The sequence below is a fragment of the Mauremys reevesii genome, linkage group 4 (genome assembly GCF_016161935.1).
Source record: "Mauremys reevesii isolate NIE-2019 linkage group 4, ASM1616193v1, whole genome shotgun sequence".
Taxonomy (NCBI): Eukaryota; Metazoa; Chordata; order Testudines; family Geoemydidae; genus Mauremys; species Mauremys reevesii.
In genome coordinates this window covers 39,843,231-39,864,467 of record NC_052626.1, presented here as the reverse complement: position 1 = coordinate 39,864,467, position 21,237 = coordinate 39,843,231, and the positions used below count along the sequence as shown (strand labels likewise).

Sequence of the window (21,237 nt, the reverse complement as noted above, 5' to 3'; positions counted from 1 at the left end):
CCTCTAATAACTCTGTCAGACTTACCAAGGGATTTGTTTTATTAAGTTGAAGGCTGGGTACAGCAAATAAATTAGAGCCCTGGCTGATTCACATGCTTTACCAGTCCTTTCTTTGCTTAATCATCATCACTTCTTCCTTCTATCTAACTCTTTCTGTGTCAGCTCCTTGTTCTGCTGTTTGTATTGCTATTTACCAAGTGTCCACAGCATGCATAGAGAAGACACATACAGCTGCTCTCTCTCACAGGAACTAAGAACCACTTCAGAACTCACCACTTCCGTACCTTTGTATGCTAGGCATGCTCCTCCAGCCTGGCCATTACAGATTAAAAGTGCGTAGCACATCATTACAACAGCAACAAATTCCATCCATAACTTTTCCCTGGGGAGAAGAGAGGAATGGAGAAGACACCATGTATGACACATGTCAGTCAGGTTGCTTAATGCATCTCTGAAAGGTGCTCAGATACCACTGTTATGGGTATGGTATAAGAACATGGATAGGATAGTCCCTGACTTAAAAAATATATGCTCTCAGGGCTCAATCCTGCAGGGTCAAGGGACAGTGGAAGATGCTTAGCACCCCACAGGACTGCCCTCTAAATAGGAGTGCCTGTACCATTCAGGCACATGGAGTATGCTGGATGAAGACACAGTCTTTTAATCGGTTTATCAGTATTGCAGATAATATTGGTAATAGATGAAACCCCATGGGCCATATTTCTTTGTTACTCTCTTTCTGCTGGACACAGAAGAGAGGAAGGGTTGTCCATAGTGGAACCAGCTTTCACAGAATATCAGGGTTGGAAGGAACTTCAGGAGGTCATCTAGTCCAACCCCCTGCTCAAAGCAGGACCAGTCCCCAACTAAATCATCCCAGCCACGGCTTTGTCAAAATGGGCCTTAAAAACCTCTGAGGAAGGAGATTCCACCACCTCCCTAGGTAACCCATTCCAGTGCTTCACCACCCTCCTAGTGAAATGGTGTGTCCTGATATCCAACCTAAACCTCCTCCACTGCAACTTGAGACCATTACTCCTTGTTCTGTCATCTGGTACCACTGAGAACAGTCTAGATCCATCCTCTTTGGAACCCCCTTTCAGGTAGTTGAAAGCAGCTATCAAATCCCCCTTCGTTCTGCTCTTCTGCAGACTAAATAACCCCAGTTCCCTCAGCCTCTCCTTGTAAGTCATGTGCCCCAGCCCCCTAATCATTTTTGTTGCCCTCCGCTGGACTCTTTCCAATTTTTCCACATCCTCCTTGTAGTGTGGAGCCGAAAACTGGACACAGTACTCCAGATGAGGCCTCACCAATGCCAAATAGAGGGGAATGATCACGTCCCTCGATCTGCTGGCAATGCTCCTACTTATACAGCTCAAAATGGCATTAGCATTTTTGGCAACAAGGGCACACTGTTGACTCATATCCAGCTTCTTGTCCACTGTAACCCCTAGATCCTTTTCTGCAGAACTGCTGCCTAGCCACTTGGTCTCTAGTCTATAGCAGTGCCTGGGATTCTTCCGTCCTAAGTGCAGGACTCTGCACTTGTCCTTGTTGAACCTTATCATATTTCTTTTGGCCCAATCCTCTAATTTGTCTAGGTCCCTCTTTATCCTATCCCTGCCCTCCAGCGTAACTACCACTCCTCCCAGTTTAGTGTCATCTGCAAACTTGCTGAGGGTGCAATCCACACCATCCTCCAGATCTTTAGTGATGATATTGAACAAAACTGGCCCCAGGACTGACCCTTGGAGCTTTAGCTCCTCCATCCTGGAGCTGGGTCTAGCCAGCCCTGGTTTACTTCAGAGCATATGCCAAATGGTAATAGCCACCAAGGGGAAGTACCGTAGTTGTGGATCCAGGATCACTCTAGCCACTAGCTGAGATCACCAGCAGAACTCTAGCAGGTAGCTTGGGATCAACAGGAGCTCTTTAATGTTTCTAGCCCCAGTATGCTCTTAGCACATTCCCTATACCAGAGTTAAGAGGAGGCAGTGAATATGTGGTAGGGGCTGGTGACAGCAACTAAGGACTCCCTCACTCAGGGGAAATTTTCATCTTGGAGATTCATCCAGTTTCTGCCTCTTTTGAGCCAATGGAATGGTGCGAAGGGGCCAGATCTAAGTTCTGTTGTGAGATTTACCTCAAGCTTACAATAACAGTTCTACCCTATGACGATGTAGAGGCATTGAAATGTCATGCCAGTTGATTTTGTTTTAGAGTTAGGACTTAGGAGAAAATTGGACTTATAATGGGAAAGCCAGGTTCAGCTGTAGCTCTGGAATAGTGACACAGCTTTTTGTAAGAATCTACAATCAATTTCTGATTATTTATTGAAGGGCTGTGTGGAAGATTGCATCTCGGAGAGAAGTCTGAGTAAGAGGCAGGGGAGAGGATGGAGTTCCAGACATAAGAGGTTGCATGGAAGAAGGTGCAAAAATGAGTGAGAGAGGTTACACAAGGGGCATAAAGGAGGGAGGGGAGTATAGGCCACAGAAAGTTTTAGAAGACTGTAGTGTCCAGTTCCAACCAAATTGAGATGCATTGGGAGGGAAGTCAAGAATGTTTCTTTACCTCCTCACTAAGATAATTTATGAAAACCCAAAGATAACTTCTTTCTTAGCAGCCCCTTCTCCTCCCACAAAAGATGAAAGAACATTAGAGTATTCTGTAGCAGTGGTCCCACATGCTGCAGCTCACAGAAGTGTGTGTGTGTGTGTGTGTGTTACTACAATTGAGATATTGCAGTAGAATAATTTAGTCCTTTATTTTGGGTAAAGTGGCCCCTGGAATGCCAGAGGGTATGTAATTTCTAGCAAGTGTGATGAACATAATGTTCCTGTTGGTTAGAGATGTATGTTTGCGTGCAGTATTGAATGACAGATAGCAGTGTATATGGGAGGAACTTATTCTGCCTAGTTGAGAGACAAGGTGGGTGAGGAAATATCTTTTGTTGGACCCACTTCTGTTGGAGAGAGAGAGACCAGTTTTCGAGCTTACATAGAGCTCTTCTTCAAGTCTCTCGTTAAGCTCAAAAGCTTCTCTCTCTCTCCAACAGAAGTGGGTCCAATAAAATATATTACTTCACCCACCTCGTTTCTCTAATATCCTGGGACCAACATGGCTACAAAAGCACAGCTTACTCTGTTTATGGCATTTCTGGGGCACCCACCACCATAGTATCCAAGCCCTTCTGTGACTTATGCCTCTTGTCTAGTGATATAGCACCTGGGCTAAGCTTAACGGGTACCCGTTTCATAGGGGCTAGAGCTCTCAGTGTTGACAATGGATTTAGGGCAGCCAATTACCCTTTGGAGGTCTTGGAGAAGAGGAATCTGACTCCGCAGCTGAACCCAAGCAAGGGACAGGAGAGGGTTCAAGCTAGGGGCACTAATAGGTTGATTTGTCCAAAGACAGTCTTGAATTTGTCCCTGTTTCTTTTCTGGCCAGGTTGAGTTGGGTTGTACTGAAGGATAAGCCACTGCTGTGTGTGGACCTGTGCTTAAATGTCCTGGGTACACAGACTGACCAGCACAGCTGATCTGAGGCCGAGACTGAAAGCTGGCCTTTGCCACAGTCTCCATAAATACTACTGAACACCACGCTGTTGTGTGGAAAGAGTGCAGTTAGAATTAGTCAGATGCCCTTCCCCACTGCAGTCTGGGGGGCACAGCTGGCTGAGCAGGGACTCGGGGAGGAACAGAGCATAGTGGCAGGAGGACACATCGTCCCTTTCTTCTGCCATCTAATGGCATCTAAAAAGAAGTAGTAGCCAACTTCGTCCCGGGGTTGCTGGCATTGGCTCCCACGGTGTTTAAGTGCAGCTTAACAGCTTGTGTAGAGGGCACTAAGTAATTAAATTTCACTTGTTCAGACTGGATTTTTGCATCTTGTGGGCTGCAAGACAATCAGGTTTTTCCCAGCCAGTGTGACTGGAGTCTCGGAGTGTGTGTGTATGTCAGAGTGAGCTGGGAGGGTGATAATTCCACCGGAGTCCCCTTAAAAAGCCATTAAATCAGTGAGCGCCTTTATCTAATAATGGTGACGATAGAGAGTTAATTAAAGAGATTATTGTAAATTCACTTTCTCTAAGGTTTTTTCCTTCTACTGTTACTTGAGTTAAGTGGCTCTACATGTTGGTTCTGTAAAGCAGTAGGTGTAGTTAATCCCTTTAAGCCAAGTTTTGTGAAAGTTCTCTTTTAAAGGTCTGGGCAGTTGTAATGTCACAGTCGCTGGTCGTAGCCATTGCCATGCCCATGTGGATGATTTGATTTAAGATGGGGACAAAGCCTGGGCTCCTACCACTCGAGGTGAAAGAGAATGAATCTGTTATCTATGATTTATAGCCTCTATACAGGCCACTAGAGGGCGACACATGACAGTGCCCAGTGGAGGGTATGATGGTGACACATTCAGGCTGCACAGTGCATGTGCATCAAATCAATGGTTTCAGAGTAGCAGCCGTGTTAGTCTGTATCCACAAAAAACAAACAAACCAGGAGTACTTGTGGCACCTTAAAGACTAACAAATTTATTTAAGCATGAGCTTTCATGAGCTACAGCTCACTTCTTCGGATGCATAGAATGGAACACACAGACAGGGGATATTTATACATACAGAGAACATGAAAAGGTGGAAGTATGCATACCAACAGGCAGAGTCTAATCAATTGAGATGAGCTATCGTTAGCAGGAGGAAAAAACTTTTTGAAGTGATAATTAAGATGGCCCATAGAAGGTGTGAGGAGAACTTAACATACGGAAATAGATTCAATTGGTGTAATGACCCAACCATTCCCAGTCTTTGTTTAGGCCACAGTTAATGGTATCTAGTTTGCATATTAATTCAAGTTCAGCAGTTTCTCTTTGGAGTCTGTTTTTGAAGTTTTTTTGTTGCAAAATTGCCACCTTCAAGTCTGTCACTGAGTGGTTAGAGAGGTTGAAGTGTTCTCCCGCTGGTTTTTGAATGTTACGATTCCTGATGTCAGATTTGTGTCCATTTATTCTTTTGCGTAGAGACTGTCCAGTTTGGCCAATGTACATGGCAGAGGGGCATTGTTGGCACATGATGGCATATATCACGTTGGTAGATGTGCAGGTGTACGAGCCCCTGGTGGCGTGTCTGATGTGATTAGGTCCTATGATGGGACACCGTGATATATGTCTATTCATTTGATTATGCCTGTTGGTTTGACTTGCACTGTTTTTTTTTTTGTTGTGTGTGTGTGTGTGTTCCCATCTCCATTCCGAGTGAGTGAAGCTCAGCGCTCAAAAGCTTAAATAAATGTATGTGTTTTGTAAGCCACAAGTACTCCTGTTTTTTTTTTTCATCAAATCAATGTTATTCATTCAGATGAGATGTAAAACCAAGGTCCTGGCCACCTGTGTTTGTTAAAAAATCATGCTGAGCTTTTAGCAAATGCTGCCTGCATTTTAGTACTGGATGAATGATTCCTATCTTCACACAGTTAATAAAGTGCTTTGGGATCCTATTTATTAATTATGTATGCAGTGCTGTAGAACACATCAATTGAGTATCTGCTCATGAGAGTTTAAAGCCTAAGATATCCTCCAGAATGAAAGGCAACATAGCAGTGTAAATAGAATCAGAACTACTCCAAGAATGAGTCCTATACCTGCTGCCCCATTACATTTTTCTTAATTTGTAAATATAAAGTTTTGTTACTTGCTAGTTAATAGTTTTAGTTAGTATTTAGAGATTCCCCTGACATCTTCTGTGCCAGGTGGCTCTTCATGCCCTGTTCTGGGAGGCTTGCCCAGGTGGCCTTCATGCCCTGTTCTGGGAGGAGCAAGTCAGAGCATCTAAACAGGCCTGCATCTGCGCTTGTTGCTATTCTTTATGATGAAACCGTTATGGAAAAAAACGTATTCAAACAATAAAAGAATCTACACACATGGTAGTCCTTCTAAACATAAGTCCTGTGTCCTTTTGCTGGATTAGAAAGAAGACTCCGAGCCAGTTTAAACTCAGATTTTTTTTTTATCTAAAAGTCCTTTCTTTGTCTGTTGGTCTCTGGAGAATCCAGTTTGAACCAGTATATATCATGGAATAATTACATACAACCCCAATGGTACAATACAAGATAGATATAATATACTAAGATTTCCCCAAGATATTGTGATGCTGGCAGATCAGGTGCCAGCTCAGGCCAAGGTCCCCATGTCTTCACTGAACACTGACAAATGCATAGCTGATCAGTCTGCTCTGCTCCCCCCTGCTGTAGTATTAAATTAATATTTAGATTTATCAGAGAATGTGTGATAGTACTTTATTGATGCTTTGTTTGTTGCATGCATGCATTGATCTTACTCATAACCTCTGTATTCCATATTGCAAGGTAATATTTGAGCTTTTCCATTGTAAGCCTTTCTAACTGTGTAAATCACTAGACAGGAAAGAAACACTAGCATTGTGAAATGCTAGTTTCCAACTGAAGGCCCATTGATACCAGATGGACTTTTGCTTCCCCCAGTGAAGATGAGTCTTGCAAGTGAATTCCTCCCATCAGCTGAGTTTGCAACTGGAAACAGAAGTGGTGGGAGGAAAGGGAATAAAAACCCTCAGAAAGGAGGAACTAGTTCTGTATGCTGCTTGGATTCAGGGCAGGGGAAGGCAAGGATTACTAGGCATAAGCAAAAGATCCCTAATGCTTAGCCTGGGTTCGCCCTAAAGGATGTATAGAGCTAGCTTATTATAGAAGCTTCTACTATTTTTTTTGAAACTTAGGGGTGGAACTCTTTGGTGAGTATATATGTATACCTGATTTAATCTTGTAAATAACTCTATTTACTTTTCCTAGATAATAAATCTTTATGTAGTTTATTATAGGATTGGCTACAGGCATTGCCTTTGGTGTGAGATCTAAAGTGCATTTGACCTGGGGTAAGTGACTGGTCCTTTGGGACTGGGAGTAACCTGAATATTGCTGTGATACTTGGTGTAAGTGGCCATGTAACACAAAGGTAGGTTTACCTAGATGGCAAGGCAGATTGGAGTACACGAGGGGACTGTCTGTGACTCCATGTTAAGGCTGTTATAGTGCCTGAGGAGTTTACACTTGATCACTGGTTGGTGAAATCTAAATCTAGAACTCATGGCCAATTTAAGGTTTGTGCCCTGGTTCTTAACAGTCTGCTCTGAGGTTGGTACTCACGCTCTTGAGTCATTTTAGGACAGCTTGACAGATATTACAGGAAATTGCCGTATCTGTCACAGAGACATTGAGAGCTGAGGCTTGGACAACTATTGGTACTGGCAAAGAAAAAGCTCAGAGAGCCTGTGGCAGTTCTTGGGGTACCCAGGACTGTGGGTCACCTTGTTACCCTCTGCCTCCAGTCCGAAGGACTCTTGTTTGTCCTTAGCTGGTTGTCAGCTTGCTAGCACCACCAGCTTACTAGTTATTCAAGCACTCTCCTCTGGGCTCTGCTAGCCCTTACTTTGCTTTGCAGGCTAACAGTGGGTGTGCCCTATTCCCGAATCCCTTAGAAACATTACTCTGTGATATCCAATCCCTGTCTCTGGCCACCCATAGAATTACCAGGCCCACTGTTCCCAAAAGAGCAGAACACACGGGCTCGTAAGATTCGACCCAGCATCAGCACTTTGCTTGATACCACAGAACTGAGATTTATTTTTGTTTTAACTATAAATATCTTTATCATCATAGACTTAAATGTTAGTGAATAAGGATATTGGAAACAAATGGTTATATATAAAATGAAACCATAACATGCTCTATAGACAATAAACTTAACTAACAGTTACTCTCTAGTCTAAAGAAGTTTGTCTTACCCAATATTTTCTGCAGTGACTTCAACCAAGGTTGGCTGAAATCCTGTTTCCATGAATGTAAATGCACCGCCCATTTGCTTCCTAAATGCAGGTGTCTTCTTTGCCTCCTACTTATATTCCCAAATTCATTGCCTGTACTCAAATACAGTATAACTGCCTATGGCTTGTTTTTCTTATGTGCTGCTTCTCTGTTGCCTTCATATCTCTTTGATAACTTTGTATGTAAATGGCTATCCATGTGTTAGCTTACAGTGCTCAATTTGCATCCAGCAAAGAGAGAGAGCTGAATAAACATCTCTTGTCTGAAAGAAAACAAGTTCCTCCACTTCCACTGTGACAAGAATCTAAGAACATATTTTTAGTATATATACATAAATCCTTACATAGTATCTGTACATATATTTCACAATGATTACAATGACCAGTGTGACCCTGGCTTTCATGTAAGACCTCACATGACATTCTTTGTAAAACATACCAGAATCAGGTTATTATTGTAACCCCCTTGCCAGTTGGCATTAATGACCCCTTGGGTCACAGAGCCCCAGGCACGAATGGTACCATCATGCTCTCATAAGGAAGCATTAACTTCCAAAGGCCTTCCTATACCAGCTCAGACAGTGAGGAGAGAAAAGAGTTCTCCCCCACAACCTCCACTGACTGGTGATAGGTACACTACCCTGGAGAATATCATCCTTTTAGATCCACAATCTCTCATCTTATCAAGTCTGATCCTTACAAGGAAGATTCTGACCCACTATTGATCCACATATACTATGAAAGAGGAAGTTGCTGTCCCATTTCCTCCACCACTAGGGGCCTTTCAGCATCAACTATACTGATGGCACCACAATTAGAAATGGAACCTACATTTTCCTCCTTGTGGGGAATCTGACATTGGGAGAGACCAGCATTACTTCCACTGAGATATGTCAGCCCTGTTAGAAGATCCAGAATCTCCTGGGCCTCCCCATGGGCTTGCAAAGTATAACTTTCTTGTGACTATTGGTACCTTTTGCCCTGGGAATCTTTTCAACCTATGTTTGACCCCTCTCATTGGCCTGACTGGGGACCATGGACCCCGTACATGCAATATCCTGGATCAGTATGGTCCTATCGAGAGTCCATCCTCCTCCCCCAGATACCAGCCTGAACTCCTTCACAAGTCCATGGAGGAAGAAGAGCCAAATCCAGCAGTAATGCCGGTCCTGTGAGGAATATAGTCATCATATTCTGATGAGGTGGTTGCCCCAGCCTCACCATCTCTGCCAGATAACCACAAACTTCCAGGACCTGTTAAGGAGGGTTGCTAACATGGTCCAGATTCCTCTGGGGAAGGTCCAGGAGCCACCTCACAAATTCCTTGATGTTTTACAGAGTACAGGTTCTAGGAGGGGTGGTGCTTCTCATAAATGAGGCCATGCTAGAGCCTGCCAAAGTCATGTGGCATACTTTGGCAATATGTACCTGCCCCTAAGAGGGCAGAAAAGAAGTACTTTGTCTCAGCCAGTGGAGCAGAATTTTTATTCATGCATCCTGTCGAGAACAATTTGGTTGTTCAGGCTGCCACTGAAAGGAGTAGGCAACAACACTTGAGGTTGTCTTCTTCTGATAAGGAGGCTAAATGTTTGGACATCCTTGGAAGGAAGGTATTCATGTCAACCAGCCTGCAATTCCAAATTGCCAATTATCAGGAGTTAGTTTCAAACCTTTATTAATGAAGGTGGACTGGTTGCAAGAGCAGCCCTACAAGCCTCAGTAGAAGCAGCTGATACAGCCTTGTGGTTGATGGCAACTGCATTCATAATGTGACCAGAGTCTGGCTTCACTCCTTGGGATTCCCCAGAGAAGTCCAGTCTACAGTGGAATATTTGCCCTTCAACGGGATCAACTTATTTAATTGAAAGATGGATGAGTCATTACACTCATTAAAGGACCCTCTGCTCCCTAGATTTTTATTCTACAGCACCAAATAGGAATTATCACAGACAACCTTTCAGCTTAGAGCAGCACCAAAACCCTTCAACTGCCAGAGAGAATGGGATCTGCCATGAAAGTGACAGAGGATACAGCAAAACCAAACACAACGCTCCTCCAGCCTTCTGCTTCCAACCTCCTGACAACAAATTCCTTTGTAAGGACCTCCGAGAGCTGCGAACCAACCCAGATGCAATGTCCTCCGACCTCCAAAATCCAATTTGGTGGTTACCAAGCTTTTTTTCTTTTGGACATATGGCAAATAACAGACAAATGGGTTCTCAACATCATTTATTGCAGCTACACCATAGTGTTTCTCTCACCTTCCCTGCCAAAAGCCCTTTCCCTGTTTCTTTTCAGGGACCACTCTCACAAGAAGATAACTCATTCAGGAGGTAGATTCCCTACTTCAGCAGGAAGCCCTAGAGCCTGTACCCCTCAACATTGGGGAAAGGGCTTTTATTCCAAATACTTCCTCATTCCTAATAAAAAGGGAAGATGGAGACCCATCTTAGACCACTGGCAACTCAATGTCTGTATGTGCAGATTGAGATTCAGGATGGTCATCCAGGAATCGATAATTCCATTCCTAAACAGAGACGAGTGATGCATGGCTCTTGACATGAATGATGCCTATTTTCATATAGACATCTGCCCTTTCCTACTAGGTTGAAGAGCCCATTATTAAATATTTGTTCCCCATGTAGGTAGTTATAGTCATCCTTAACCTTCTCTTTCTTAAGTGAAATAGATAGATTCAAGGAACTCTATCACTGTAAGACAGGTTTTCTAATCCTTTCATCATTCTGGTGGCTCTTCTCTGAACCCTCTCCAATTTATCAACATCCTTGTTGAACCGTGGACACCAGAACTGGACACAGTATTATAGCAGCAGTTGTACCAGTGCCAAATCCAGAGGTAAAATAACCTCTCTACTCCTACTCAAGATTCCCCTGTTTATGCATCGCAGGATTGCATTTGCTCTTTTGACCACAGCGTGTCACTGAGAGCTTATGTTCAGCTGATTAAAACATTTTGGGGGTCATGGTAGATATAGTCACTTTTTCCTGGAATAGAAAGGTTAGCATGGCCTCTGTTCTTTGTTCCCAGAAAGAATGGATGTGTGTGTGAGTCCCCTTCACTCTGTCCTCTTAGGATGGGGTGCCCATTTGGACGAACACACAGCACAAGGAACATGGACGTCTTGTGAGTCCAGGATGTACGTAAAACTCCTGAAAGTGAGAGCTGTTTGAGAGGTCTGCAAACAATTCTTACCATTCACCAGATTACCCTATTAGCAGTATACCTCCCAAGAATACACAGTACACTGGAGAACAGCCTCAGCAGTCACTTTTTGTTCAACCACGAATGGGAGTTACACATTCCATGGTGAGGAGCATATTCAGACATTAGGGATACCTATCATGGGACCTGGTTGCATCAAGAAAACAAGAAATGCAAGATATACTGCTTCAGAGGGGCATGAGGTTAGGACTCCAAGGGAGATGACTTTCTATCCCTATGTGTGGATACTTAAGGTATGCCTTCCCTCCCAACCCACTCTTACCTGGAGTTCTCAGGAGGATTCATCAGGATAGGGTAGTGATCATCTTCATGGATCCCAGGTGGCCCAGACAGTTTTGGTTCACCAAACTTCTCCATCTATTAGCCCATCCACTCATCAGTATCCAATATTTCCCATACCTCTTGACACAGGACAAGATAAGGCATGGCAGCCTGGACCCGCTACACCTCATGGCTTGGTATTTGGATGGGTGCTGAGCTAGAGCAGACATGTTTGGTAGCCGTTCAAACCATCCTTAAAAAGAGCAGGAAATAATGCATCAGAAATTGCTGCTTAGCTAAGTGGAAGATATTTTTTATTTTGAGCTCAATATCACTAGATCTTCCCACAAGAATTGGAGATTCACGCTGTTTTAGACTATCTGCTCAGCTTGAAACTCTTAGGACTTTCCCTTAGTTCCTTATGAGTAGAAGTGGCAGCAATTAGCTCCTGCCACCATCCAGTTGACTGCCACTCCATTTTCACCCATCCAGTGATTGTATGTTTTCTAATGGATCTAGTCAGAACTTTCCCTCCAGTAACTAAGCCTGCTTCAACATGGGATCTTAGCTTGGGCCTCTTGATGTTAACCAAGGCACTTTTTGAACCATTAGTGACATGCTTGCTTGTCCCTCTTATCTGTGAAAGTCACCTTTCTAGTAGCCATCACTTTGGATTGAAGGGTAAGGGCCCTTAAGGCTGATACACCATACACAATATTCAATAAGGATAAGATTTTGTTGAGACTGCACCCAAAATTCACTCCCAAAGTAATCTCGGACTTACACCTAAACGAGAAAATTTGCTTAGCTGTCTTTTTCCCTGAAGCCACATGCCACCAATGAAGATAGGAGACTCCATTACCTGGATGTATACTGAGTGTTGGCATTCTGCATACACAGAATAAAATCATTTAGTAAATTGCTTAGATTGTTCATTTCATTGGCAGAATGGATGAAGTGACAAACAATCTCTTCTCAGAGGCTTTCTAAGTTGATTTCAGGCTGTCTCCTGCTCTGTTACCAGTTAGCTGATACCCCTGCTCAGCAAGGGGCTGCTCTGTTAGAGCTAAGGCAGCTTCGGTAACCTCGCTTCATGAAGTGCCACTCGTTCACATCTTTAAAGCAGCAACATGCAGTTCTAGCCATATGTTCACATGAAATTATGCCCTAGTGCAAGCCTCTGCAGCTGATGCATACTTTGGCTTGGTGGTCCTTCAGTCATCAATACCTCTCATGCCCATGCTTCGGTGAGTACTGCTTGTCATTCACCAACAGTGGAATACACATATGGACTAGCTATCAGGTCTGGGTTCTAGGTGGTCAGGTCTGGTGGTTGGAATCATAGAATATCAGGGTTGAAAGGGACCTCAGGAGATCATCTAGTCCAGCCCCCTGCTCAAAGCAGGACCAATCTTTAAATGGCCCCCTCAAGGATTGAGCTCACAACCCTGGGTTTAGCAGGCCAATGCTCAAACCACTGAGCTATCCCTGGAGCGGTGGTTGAGAAGAAGTACCAAGGGTCAAAGCCAGATGTAGAGTCAAGACTGGGCCAAAAGCAGCTCTGAAACCAGGGTCTGGAGACAGGCTGTGGTAAGAATTGGGGTTAGAGTCTGTAGACAAGCCAAATCAGGATTGTTGTCAGAGACGAGAGGCAGGCTGAAGGTTGAAGCCAGGTTGGAGTCAGTCCAAGTATCTGGAAGTCAGGAGGCAGGAACAGGGCTGAAACAGGGTTGGAATAGGACACGGACAAAGCTGAAGCAGTCTGGAACAAGACTTGGGCAAAGGTGGGGCAGGAAAATGGACAGGATTGAATGCAGCTGGGAAGTTTAGGGAGTCTGTAACACCACAAGGCAGCAGAAGGGTTCCTAGTGGAGTTGTGCTGTTGCACAGAGTAACTTGCAGCTCTCATGGTGAGAGTGAAATATGTGTGCCTGGGGAGTCATCTGACTCTGGCCCTGCCCAGAGGCTGCTGCAGTATGCCTGAGGGCTGAGTTATCGCAGGCCCTGCTAGAGGGATGGGTCATTGTAGCTGAGTGAGCAGCCCTGGTCCAGTTGCGAGTTTGCCTCACACCAGCACTCAAAAGAAGGAGAAAAAATTACTCCACCAACTGGAGTACTTTGAGATATGTGGCCCCTGTCTGTATTCCACTACCCGCTCTCCTATGCCCACTTTTTGCCCTACCACAGGCAGGGGCGGCGCTAGCCTTTTTGCCGCCCCAAGCACGGCAGTTAGGTAGCCTTCGGCGGCGCACCTGCGGGAGGTCCGCCAGTCCCACAGCTTCGGCGTATCTGCCACCGAATTGCCGCCGAATCTGTGGGACCGGCAGACCTCCCACAGGCAAGCCGCTGAAGGCTGCCTGATTGCCACCCTCGCAGGGACTGGCAGGGTGCCCCCACCCCTCCGTGGCTTGCTGCCCCAGGCACGCGCTTGGAGCACTGGTGCCTGGAGCTGCCGCTGACCACAGGAACTCTTCTTGATTGGATGTCACTCTCTACAAAAAGTCTCCCCTTTCTTCCCACAAACTCTCCACTCCTCTCCCCCTCCCCCACAGCCTAATATTTGAATTGCTCCCCACTCATCGTAATTCAAACCGGGAGTAACCTGAGAGCCACATAGGTGTACTCTGGAGGGATGAGGTGGATTAGTAATAGGAGATAGAGCCATTTAGCCCAGAGTGGGTCTTTTCAGCCTGAGACAGGGCTGATATTATGGGGAAATCTTTCCCTGCTGTGGCTTATGCTGTACCTGTCCTTCAGCTGAACAGAGGCCTTTGCTCTCGGGGCTCCCATGCTGGCACCTCTCAGTACTAAAATTCACACAAAAAATCTGACATACTTGTTACAGGCACGGCTGTGATCTGAGCTCTAATATCATCCGCTTTGTTCCTCTCCATCCCCTTCATCCTCCTCTTTCCTTTTCCACCCCATCCAGGTGGCTGGGGCTGCACTTGACAAAGGCAGCAACCCTGCTGATCCTTCTTTCAACTGAGCTATTAGCATCAAAGAACAAAAGCAAACAGCACTGGCTTGCAGCTCAGCCCTCTACAAAGAGGCAATAAATGGGCCCTTGTGTATAGGATAAAGCAAACCCTGCCTTGCCTTTTGTTGAGAGACAAACCATCCTGTGTTTGAAGTGCTCTGAGCCAGAGGAAGTGGATAAACCTCCAACCACATGAAACTGAGCCCCCTGTTCACTGGGCTTTTCATTAGCTGTGGGCTGTGTGTGTTCCAAGTTTAACAGGCAAGTCCTTTACCACCTCCCCCCTACTGGTAGGAGAGAGGGGAGGAAGGTGGGCTGGTGCTGAGGAAGAAGAGAGAGAGAGTGGGAAGCTGTATGATACAGTGCTTTTTAAAACATACTAGAAAACCTGGCCTTAAGGTTCTGAGCTTATGGGGCGAAAGAATATCTCAGGTTAGCAAAGATTTGGGGGTGGGAAGAGGGCAAAAAGAATCAATTCCCAAAATCCAACTGGGCTGGGTGTAATGTCACCTGCGCCCTCCTTTCTCACTTTGTAGGGATACTCCTAAACACTGAGCTGTGCCTACTGTATTCTTAGTATAGAGCCCTCTTGCGAAAGCTGGAGCTGTGCCCTGGCCATGTGAGCTGAGGTGCACACCGTGCTGGTATATTATTGTAAGGTATTACTGAGAGGGCTTGCAGGCTGTGTGCTCTCTTCTTTATATTGAAACGTAAAAGCAACCCTCCCAAGTGTTTGTTTTAAAATAAAATGCAAGCAGTCTCACTGTGAAAGTTGGCATTTGCCAACAGATGCCACACGGGGGTGTGTCTGAGATGCAGCAATCTTTCTTTATACTTAGAATAGCAAGTAACTCTGTGGCAGTGTGGTGCTACCAATGTAAATATTGCAAAGGTGTTGCAGTAGTGCAAATATTGACCCTTTAATGACAATTCTTGTATCTGGAGCAACAAGGGCTTTCCAAAAGAATATAAGGGAGTGAGGGGAGAATTTTGTTCAGATTTGGGGGTTTGTGTTTCTGGGGACACCCCCCAGATGAGCAGTACTGGAAAAGGAAAGTGTAACTTATGCTTTATAAACCAAGGCCCCTGTGCTGACTATTCACCCTGATTACATTTGGAACTTGGTGCATTTGGAAGCCACGTTTTGGTGGCTGTCTGTGTAGCGAGTAGCAGTGAGATGATAAATGCATGAGCATCCTCATGATCTTTTTAGTTAAGACAATTTAATGAGTGCTATTCCGAAAAGTCCATCACTTACTGCCCCTCTTCCGTTGTTTGTTTAATGTGCGCTCCACCCCCAGCTGTCTTTGGTTTATTCTTTTCTTTGCCCTTCTCTTCTGCTCCATCTCCCTCCCCAGGCTCTCCAGCAAACTCTTCATGGGGCTCAGAGGTACTAACTAGGCCCATACACCGAATTTACTAACATCAGGCACAGTGGTTCAGTCCAGAACGAAGCTCATAGATGCCATGCTATGGGACAGTGTAATGTTGGCTGTAACTAAGCCAGTGTCTACACTACAAAGTTAAGTCTGGCTGTATTTTAAAGAAACCTTATTGAGGTTGCAGGAACAAACCATCCCGATGTGTAGGAAGAAAAGTAAATATGGCAGGCGACCAGCTTGGCTTAACAGTGAAATCCTTGCTCGTCTTAAACACAAAAAAACAGCTTACAAGAAGTGGAAGATTGGACAAATAACCAGGGAGGAGTATAAAAGTATTGCTCAGGCATGCAGGAGAGAAATTAGGAAGGCCAAATCACACTTGGAGTTGCAGCTAGCCGGAGATGTTAGGAGTAACAAGAAGGGTTTCTTTAGGTATGTTAGCAACAGGAAGAAAGTCAAGGAAAGTGTGGGCCCCTTGCTGAATGAGGGAGGGAACCTAGTGACGGAGGATGTGGAGAAAGCTAGTGTACTCAATGCTTTTTTTGCCTCTGTCTTCACAGACAAGGTCAGCTCCCAGACAGCTGCACTCTGCAGCACGGTATGGGGAGGAGGTGACCAGCTCTCTGTGGAGAAAGAAGTAGTTCGGGACTATTTAGAAAAGCTGGACGAGCACAAGTCCATGGGGCCGGATGCGCTGCATCCGAGGGTGCTAAAGGAGTTGGCCGATGAGATTGCAGAGCCATTGTCCATTATCTTTGAAAAATCATGGCGATCGGGGGAGGTCCTGGACGACTGGAAAAAAGCTAATGTAGTACCCATCTTTAAAAAAGGGAAGAAGGAAGATCCAGGGAACTACAGGCCAGTCAGTCTCACCTCAGTCCCTGGAAAAATCATGGAACAGGTCCTCAAGGAATCAATCCTGAACCACTTAAAGGAGGGGAAAGTGATCAGGAACAGTCAGCATGGATTCACCAAGGACAAGTCATGCCTGACTAACCTAATTGCCTTCTATGATGAGATAACCGGCTCTGTGGATGAGGGGAAAGCAGTGGATGTGCTGTTTCTGGACTTTAGCAAAGCTTTTGATACAGTCTCCCACAGTATTCTTGCCAGCAAGTTAAAGAAGTATGGGCTGGGTGAATGGACGGTAAGGTGGATAGAAAACTGGCTAGATGGTCGGGCTCAACGGGTAGTGATCAATGGATCCATGTCTAGTTGGCAGCCGGTATCAAGTGGAGTGCCCCAAGGGTCGGTGCTGGGGCCGGTTTTATTCAATATCTTCATTAACGATCTGGAGGATGGTGTGGACTGCACCCTTAGCAAGTTTGCAGATGACACTAAACTGGGAGGAGTGGTTGATACGCTGGAGGGTAGGGATAGGATACAGAGGGACCTAGACAAATTAGAGGATTGGGCCAAAAGAAATCTGATGAGGTTCAACAAGGACAAGTGCAGAGTCCTGCACTTAGGACGGAAGAATCCCATGCACTGTTACAGACTAGGGACCGAATGGCTGGGCAGCAGTTCTGCAGAAAAGGACCTAGGGGTTACGGTGGACGAAAAGCCGAATATGAGTCAACAATGTGCCCTTGTTGCCAAGAAGGCTAATGGCATTTTGGGTTGTATAAGTAGGGGCATTTCCAGCAGATTGAGGGATGTGATCATTCTCCTCTATTCAGCACTGGTGAGGCCTCATTTGGAGTACTGTGTCCAGTTTTGGGCCCCACACTACAAGAAGGATGTGGATAAATTGGAGAGAGTCCAGCGGAGGGCAACAAAAATGATTAGGGGGCTGGAGCACATGACTTATGAGGAGAGGCTGAGGGAACTGGGATTGTTTAGTCTGCAGAAGAGAAGAATGAGGGGAGATTTGATAGCTGCTTTCAACTACCTGAAAGGGGGTTCCAAAGAGGATGGATCTAGACTGTTCTCAGTGGTAGAAGATGACAGAACAAGGAGTAATGGTCTCAAGTTGCAGAGGGGGAGGTTTAGGTTGGACATTAGGAAAAACATGTTCACTAGTAGGGTGGTGAAGCACTGGAATGGGTTACCTAGGGAGGAGTGGAATCTCCTTCCTTAGAGGTTTTTAAGGTCAGGCTTGACAAAGCCCTGACTGGGATGATTTAGTTGGGTTTGGTCCTGCTTTGAGCAGGGGGTTGGACTAGATGACCTCCTGAGGTCCTTTCCAACCCTGAGATTCCATGATTCTATGAAGTCAACTTCATGTAAGTCAACATTGAGCCTCCGATTAAAGCAAGTTGAACTTGTGTGTCCATACTATGCTCATTGTGTGGTGGAGTGCGTGCTCACCATTAGGGCTTGCATCGATGCATGGCGCACTGCACTGTGGGTAGCTATCCCACAATGCATATAGCTGAGTGGAATTTTGGGTCAGGCTTGCAGTGCCTTATGGGACCAAAACAATGGCACAGATGGTTATAGGAACATGGCGTTAGGCTCCCATGATGCACTTACCTCTCTCCCTCCCTGAAATCAGCAGCAAATAAACCAAGCCTTCTTCACACCTTTTTTCGTAAGCCTGGGTTACCCGTGCGGACGCCATAGCATGGTAAGCATGGACCCCACTTAGCTGTACACTGTTGGTGTGAGCATTACAAACACCTTGTGCCTTATCCTGCAGTATTTACCCATCCAATATAGGATCTGCCCCATGGAATCATGTGATGCCACACAAGTAGTCCTGCTGGAAGACATAAAGCGGAGCAATTTGCAGTTGCTGGTTGACAGTCACGCATCACCTTGACACAGTTGAGCACCATTTTGGGGCCTGGGAAACGAGCACTGATTGGTGGGACCACATCATTATGCAGCTATGGGATGACGAGCAGCGGCTGCAGAACTTTTGAATGTGCAAGTCCACTTTCCAGGAACTGTGTGAAGAGCTTTCCCCAGCCCTGAAGTGCATACTAAAATGAGAGCTGCTCTGACAGTGGAGAAGAGAGTGGCAATAGCTCTGTGGAAGCTTGCAATGCCAGACTGCTACTGGTCAGTGGGGCATCAATTTGGAGTGGGTAAATCTACCATGGGATCTGTTGTGATCCAAGTTTGCAGGGCCATACACAGACTTCTGCTAAGAAGGGTAGTGACTTTGGGCAACATGCAGGACACAGTGGATGGTTTTGCTGTGATAGGTTCCCTAACTGTGGTGGGGCAATAGATGGAATGCATATCCCTCTCTTGGCACCAGACCACCTTGCCAAAAGAGTACATAAACCTAAAGGAGTACTTCTCAATGGTATTGCAAGGGTTGGTGGCTCACAGGGGCTATTTCACTGACATCAGTGTGGGATGGTCAGGAAAGGTGCAGGACGCACATCTTTAGGAACACAGGTCTGTTCAGAAAGCTGCAAGCAGGGATTTTCTTTCCAGACTGCAAAATAACCATTGGTGACGTTGAAATGCCAATCATGATCCTGGCATTGTTTGTGTACTAGGTTAGACCTCAGTGAAAGCAATATCCCCATTGTTATTGTTGCCTGCTGTGTGCCCCATAATATCTGTTAAACAAAGGGAGAAAAGTTTCTGCTGGGGTGGGGGTTTGAGGCAGATCGCCTGGCAGCCAATTTTGAACAGACAGACACCAGGGCAATAAGAAGAGCACATTGAGGGGCTCTGTGTCTCCATGAGGCTTTGGAAACTAGTTTCAGCATTGAGTCAGAGTAATATGACACTTATCTGTGTTGTTCCTTACCAAACTGTCCTCTCCATTTCATTTTCTCCCCTATAAACTCCACCACCACCAGCCATCATATGTTGAATGAATAAAGAACCTTTTCTCATCAATCCGTTAAGTATTATTATGCACACAAACACACAGAAACAGCAAAGAAAAGTAAGATAACCTGGGGCAAAAGGGCTGATAACACTGGGGTGGGGGAGGGAGAAACAAGGAAAGCTTGCCTACAGATGTACTGCAATAACAATCAAAGGTGTGGGAATGGTGCCTTCTGGTCCTCGTATCCTCCCCTGGTGTTGAGTGCAAGGGATACTGAAACCCCCCCGCTGCCTCATAGGACGTTTGAGGGAGGAGGGTGTAGAACTGGGCCATGATGGCAGCAGGTTCAGCATAGGCTGCCTTTCTTGAACCTCATCCAGACGCCACAACAGGTCTGATGGCTCCTTCATAATCCACAGTCTCTCTTCCTGCATGCAATGCTCTTGTTCCCTGCATGCTCTCCTGTCCTCCCTGTCCATGTCCAGGTTCTCGATCAGTGTAATCCTCCATGCACTGAGCTCCATCTTGTCACTCTTGGAGGCATGCATTAACTCATTGAACATGTCCTCCTGAGTCATCTTTTTTCCACCTTCTAATCTGGGAAAGTCTCTGTCCCAGTGTGGAGGATGCGCCACCGGACAAGGTTTCGGCTGCCAGGAATACAAAGCAGAAGAGTAGCATTGACAGTGCATACATTGTTTCTGGCACAAGGTTAATTTTTTTTATTAAAAAAAACACACTGCTCAATACAGTTCACTGCAAGCCACAATGCAATCACAACCGCTGGCTATTGTAAGAGTCAGTTTGCTGCTCCAGCCATGGTGAGTAAGGCACGAGGCATGCGCGAGATGTCTTGTGCTGCTGCTTTTGTGAAGACATCCTTGGGATCACAGTTTGAAACTTGAGAAAAGCCCTCCTTCCCTTAGCAACCTGGATGGTGCTTGAGGACAGGCACCAGTGTAGACTCACAAATAGTTTGTTTTTTACAAAAGCGGCACTAGGTTGGAGGCAAAGGGAGACAAACAGGAACCCGCCACCCCACCCCCCCTTTTTTCCCAATGCTGCTTGCAATACACAGTGATCCCTTCCAACCACAACCAGGACATGCTTGGGAAAGCGTGGTTGTGTGACCCAGATTTCACCAAACGGGGTGGATTACTTAAGGGCTAGCATTGAAAAGTTCCCCCGTTTCCCTTAGGTGACCCTATGCGATTTCACTCTCTTGAGGGTAACAGAGGTGGTAAGGGAGCAGATGCTGTAAGTATCTGGGTACAGACCCGGCCATTATGCTTCAATGCTGTGTGCTGCAATGATGGCAGCAGAGTGGAGTGGTGTGGGAAAGTGTCCTACCGTGGTGGACAAAATAAGGCAGCCCTTCCCAGAAACCTTCTGCAGAGGATTGCAGAGTACTTCCATGAAAGCTTCCTAGAGATCTCCATGGAGGATTCCTGGGCCATCCCTGTGCACATCAACAGTCTTTTTCAGAGAACACCCTCTGCATAGCTGGAGTGGCCACCGATACCCATTACACCTACTTTCTTGTTCAGTTTAAACATAAAAAATAATAGCATGTAACCCTTATAGTTTGATTGGAAACGTGTACTCACCAGAGGTGCCTTCCCCGGCATCACGCTCTGCCTCCAGCTGGTCCTGTGAAGGGATGGGCTCCAGGGTTAAAAACAGTTCTTGGCTGTTGGGGAGAATGGATCCTCTGCTTGTCTGCCTCACAGTCTCCTCCTTCTCTTTGTCAACAATATCCTCCTTGTTGTTGCTCAAGGTTGCC

General features: G+C 45.7%; 1 protein-coding gene across 7 annotated transcripts in view; it reads left to right on the top strand.

The window, feature by feature from the left end:
• NRXN3 (neurexin 3) overlaps positions 1-21,237 on the top strand; it is a 1,505,977-nt gene that overhangs the window by 183,345 nt on the left and 1,301,395 nt on the right. Inside the window, exon 1 of one of the 7 annotated variants that reach the window (XM_039537769.1) lies at positions 2,416-2,431. The exons of the other annotated variants lie outside the window; for them this stretch is intronic. Coding sequence (XP_039393703.1) covers positions 2,422-2,431 — 10 coding nt within the window. The 5' untranslated portion in view covers positions 2,416-2,421. Of the gene's footprint in view, positions 1-2,415; positions 2,432-21,237 lie in introns of those variants that run through there. 7 annotated transcript variants of the gene reach the window in all.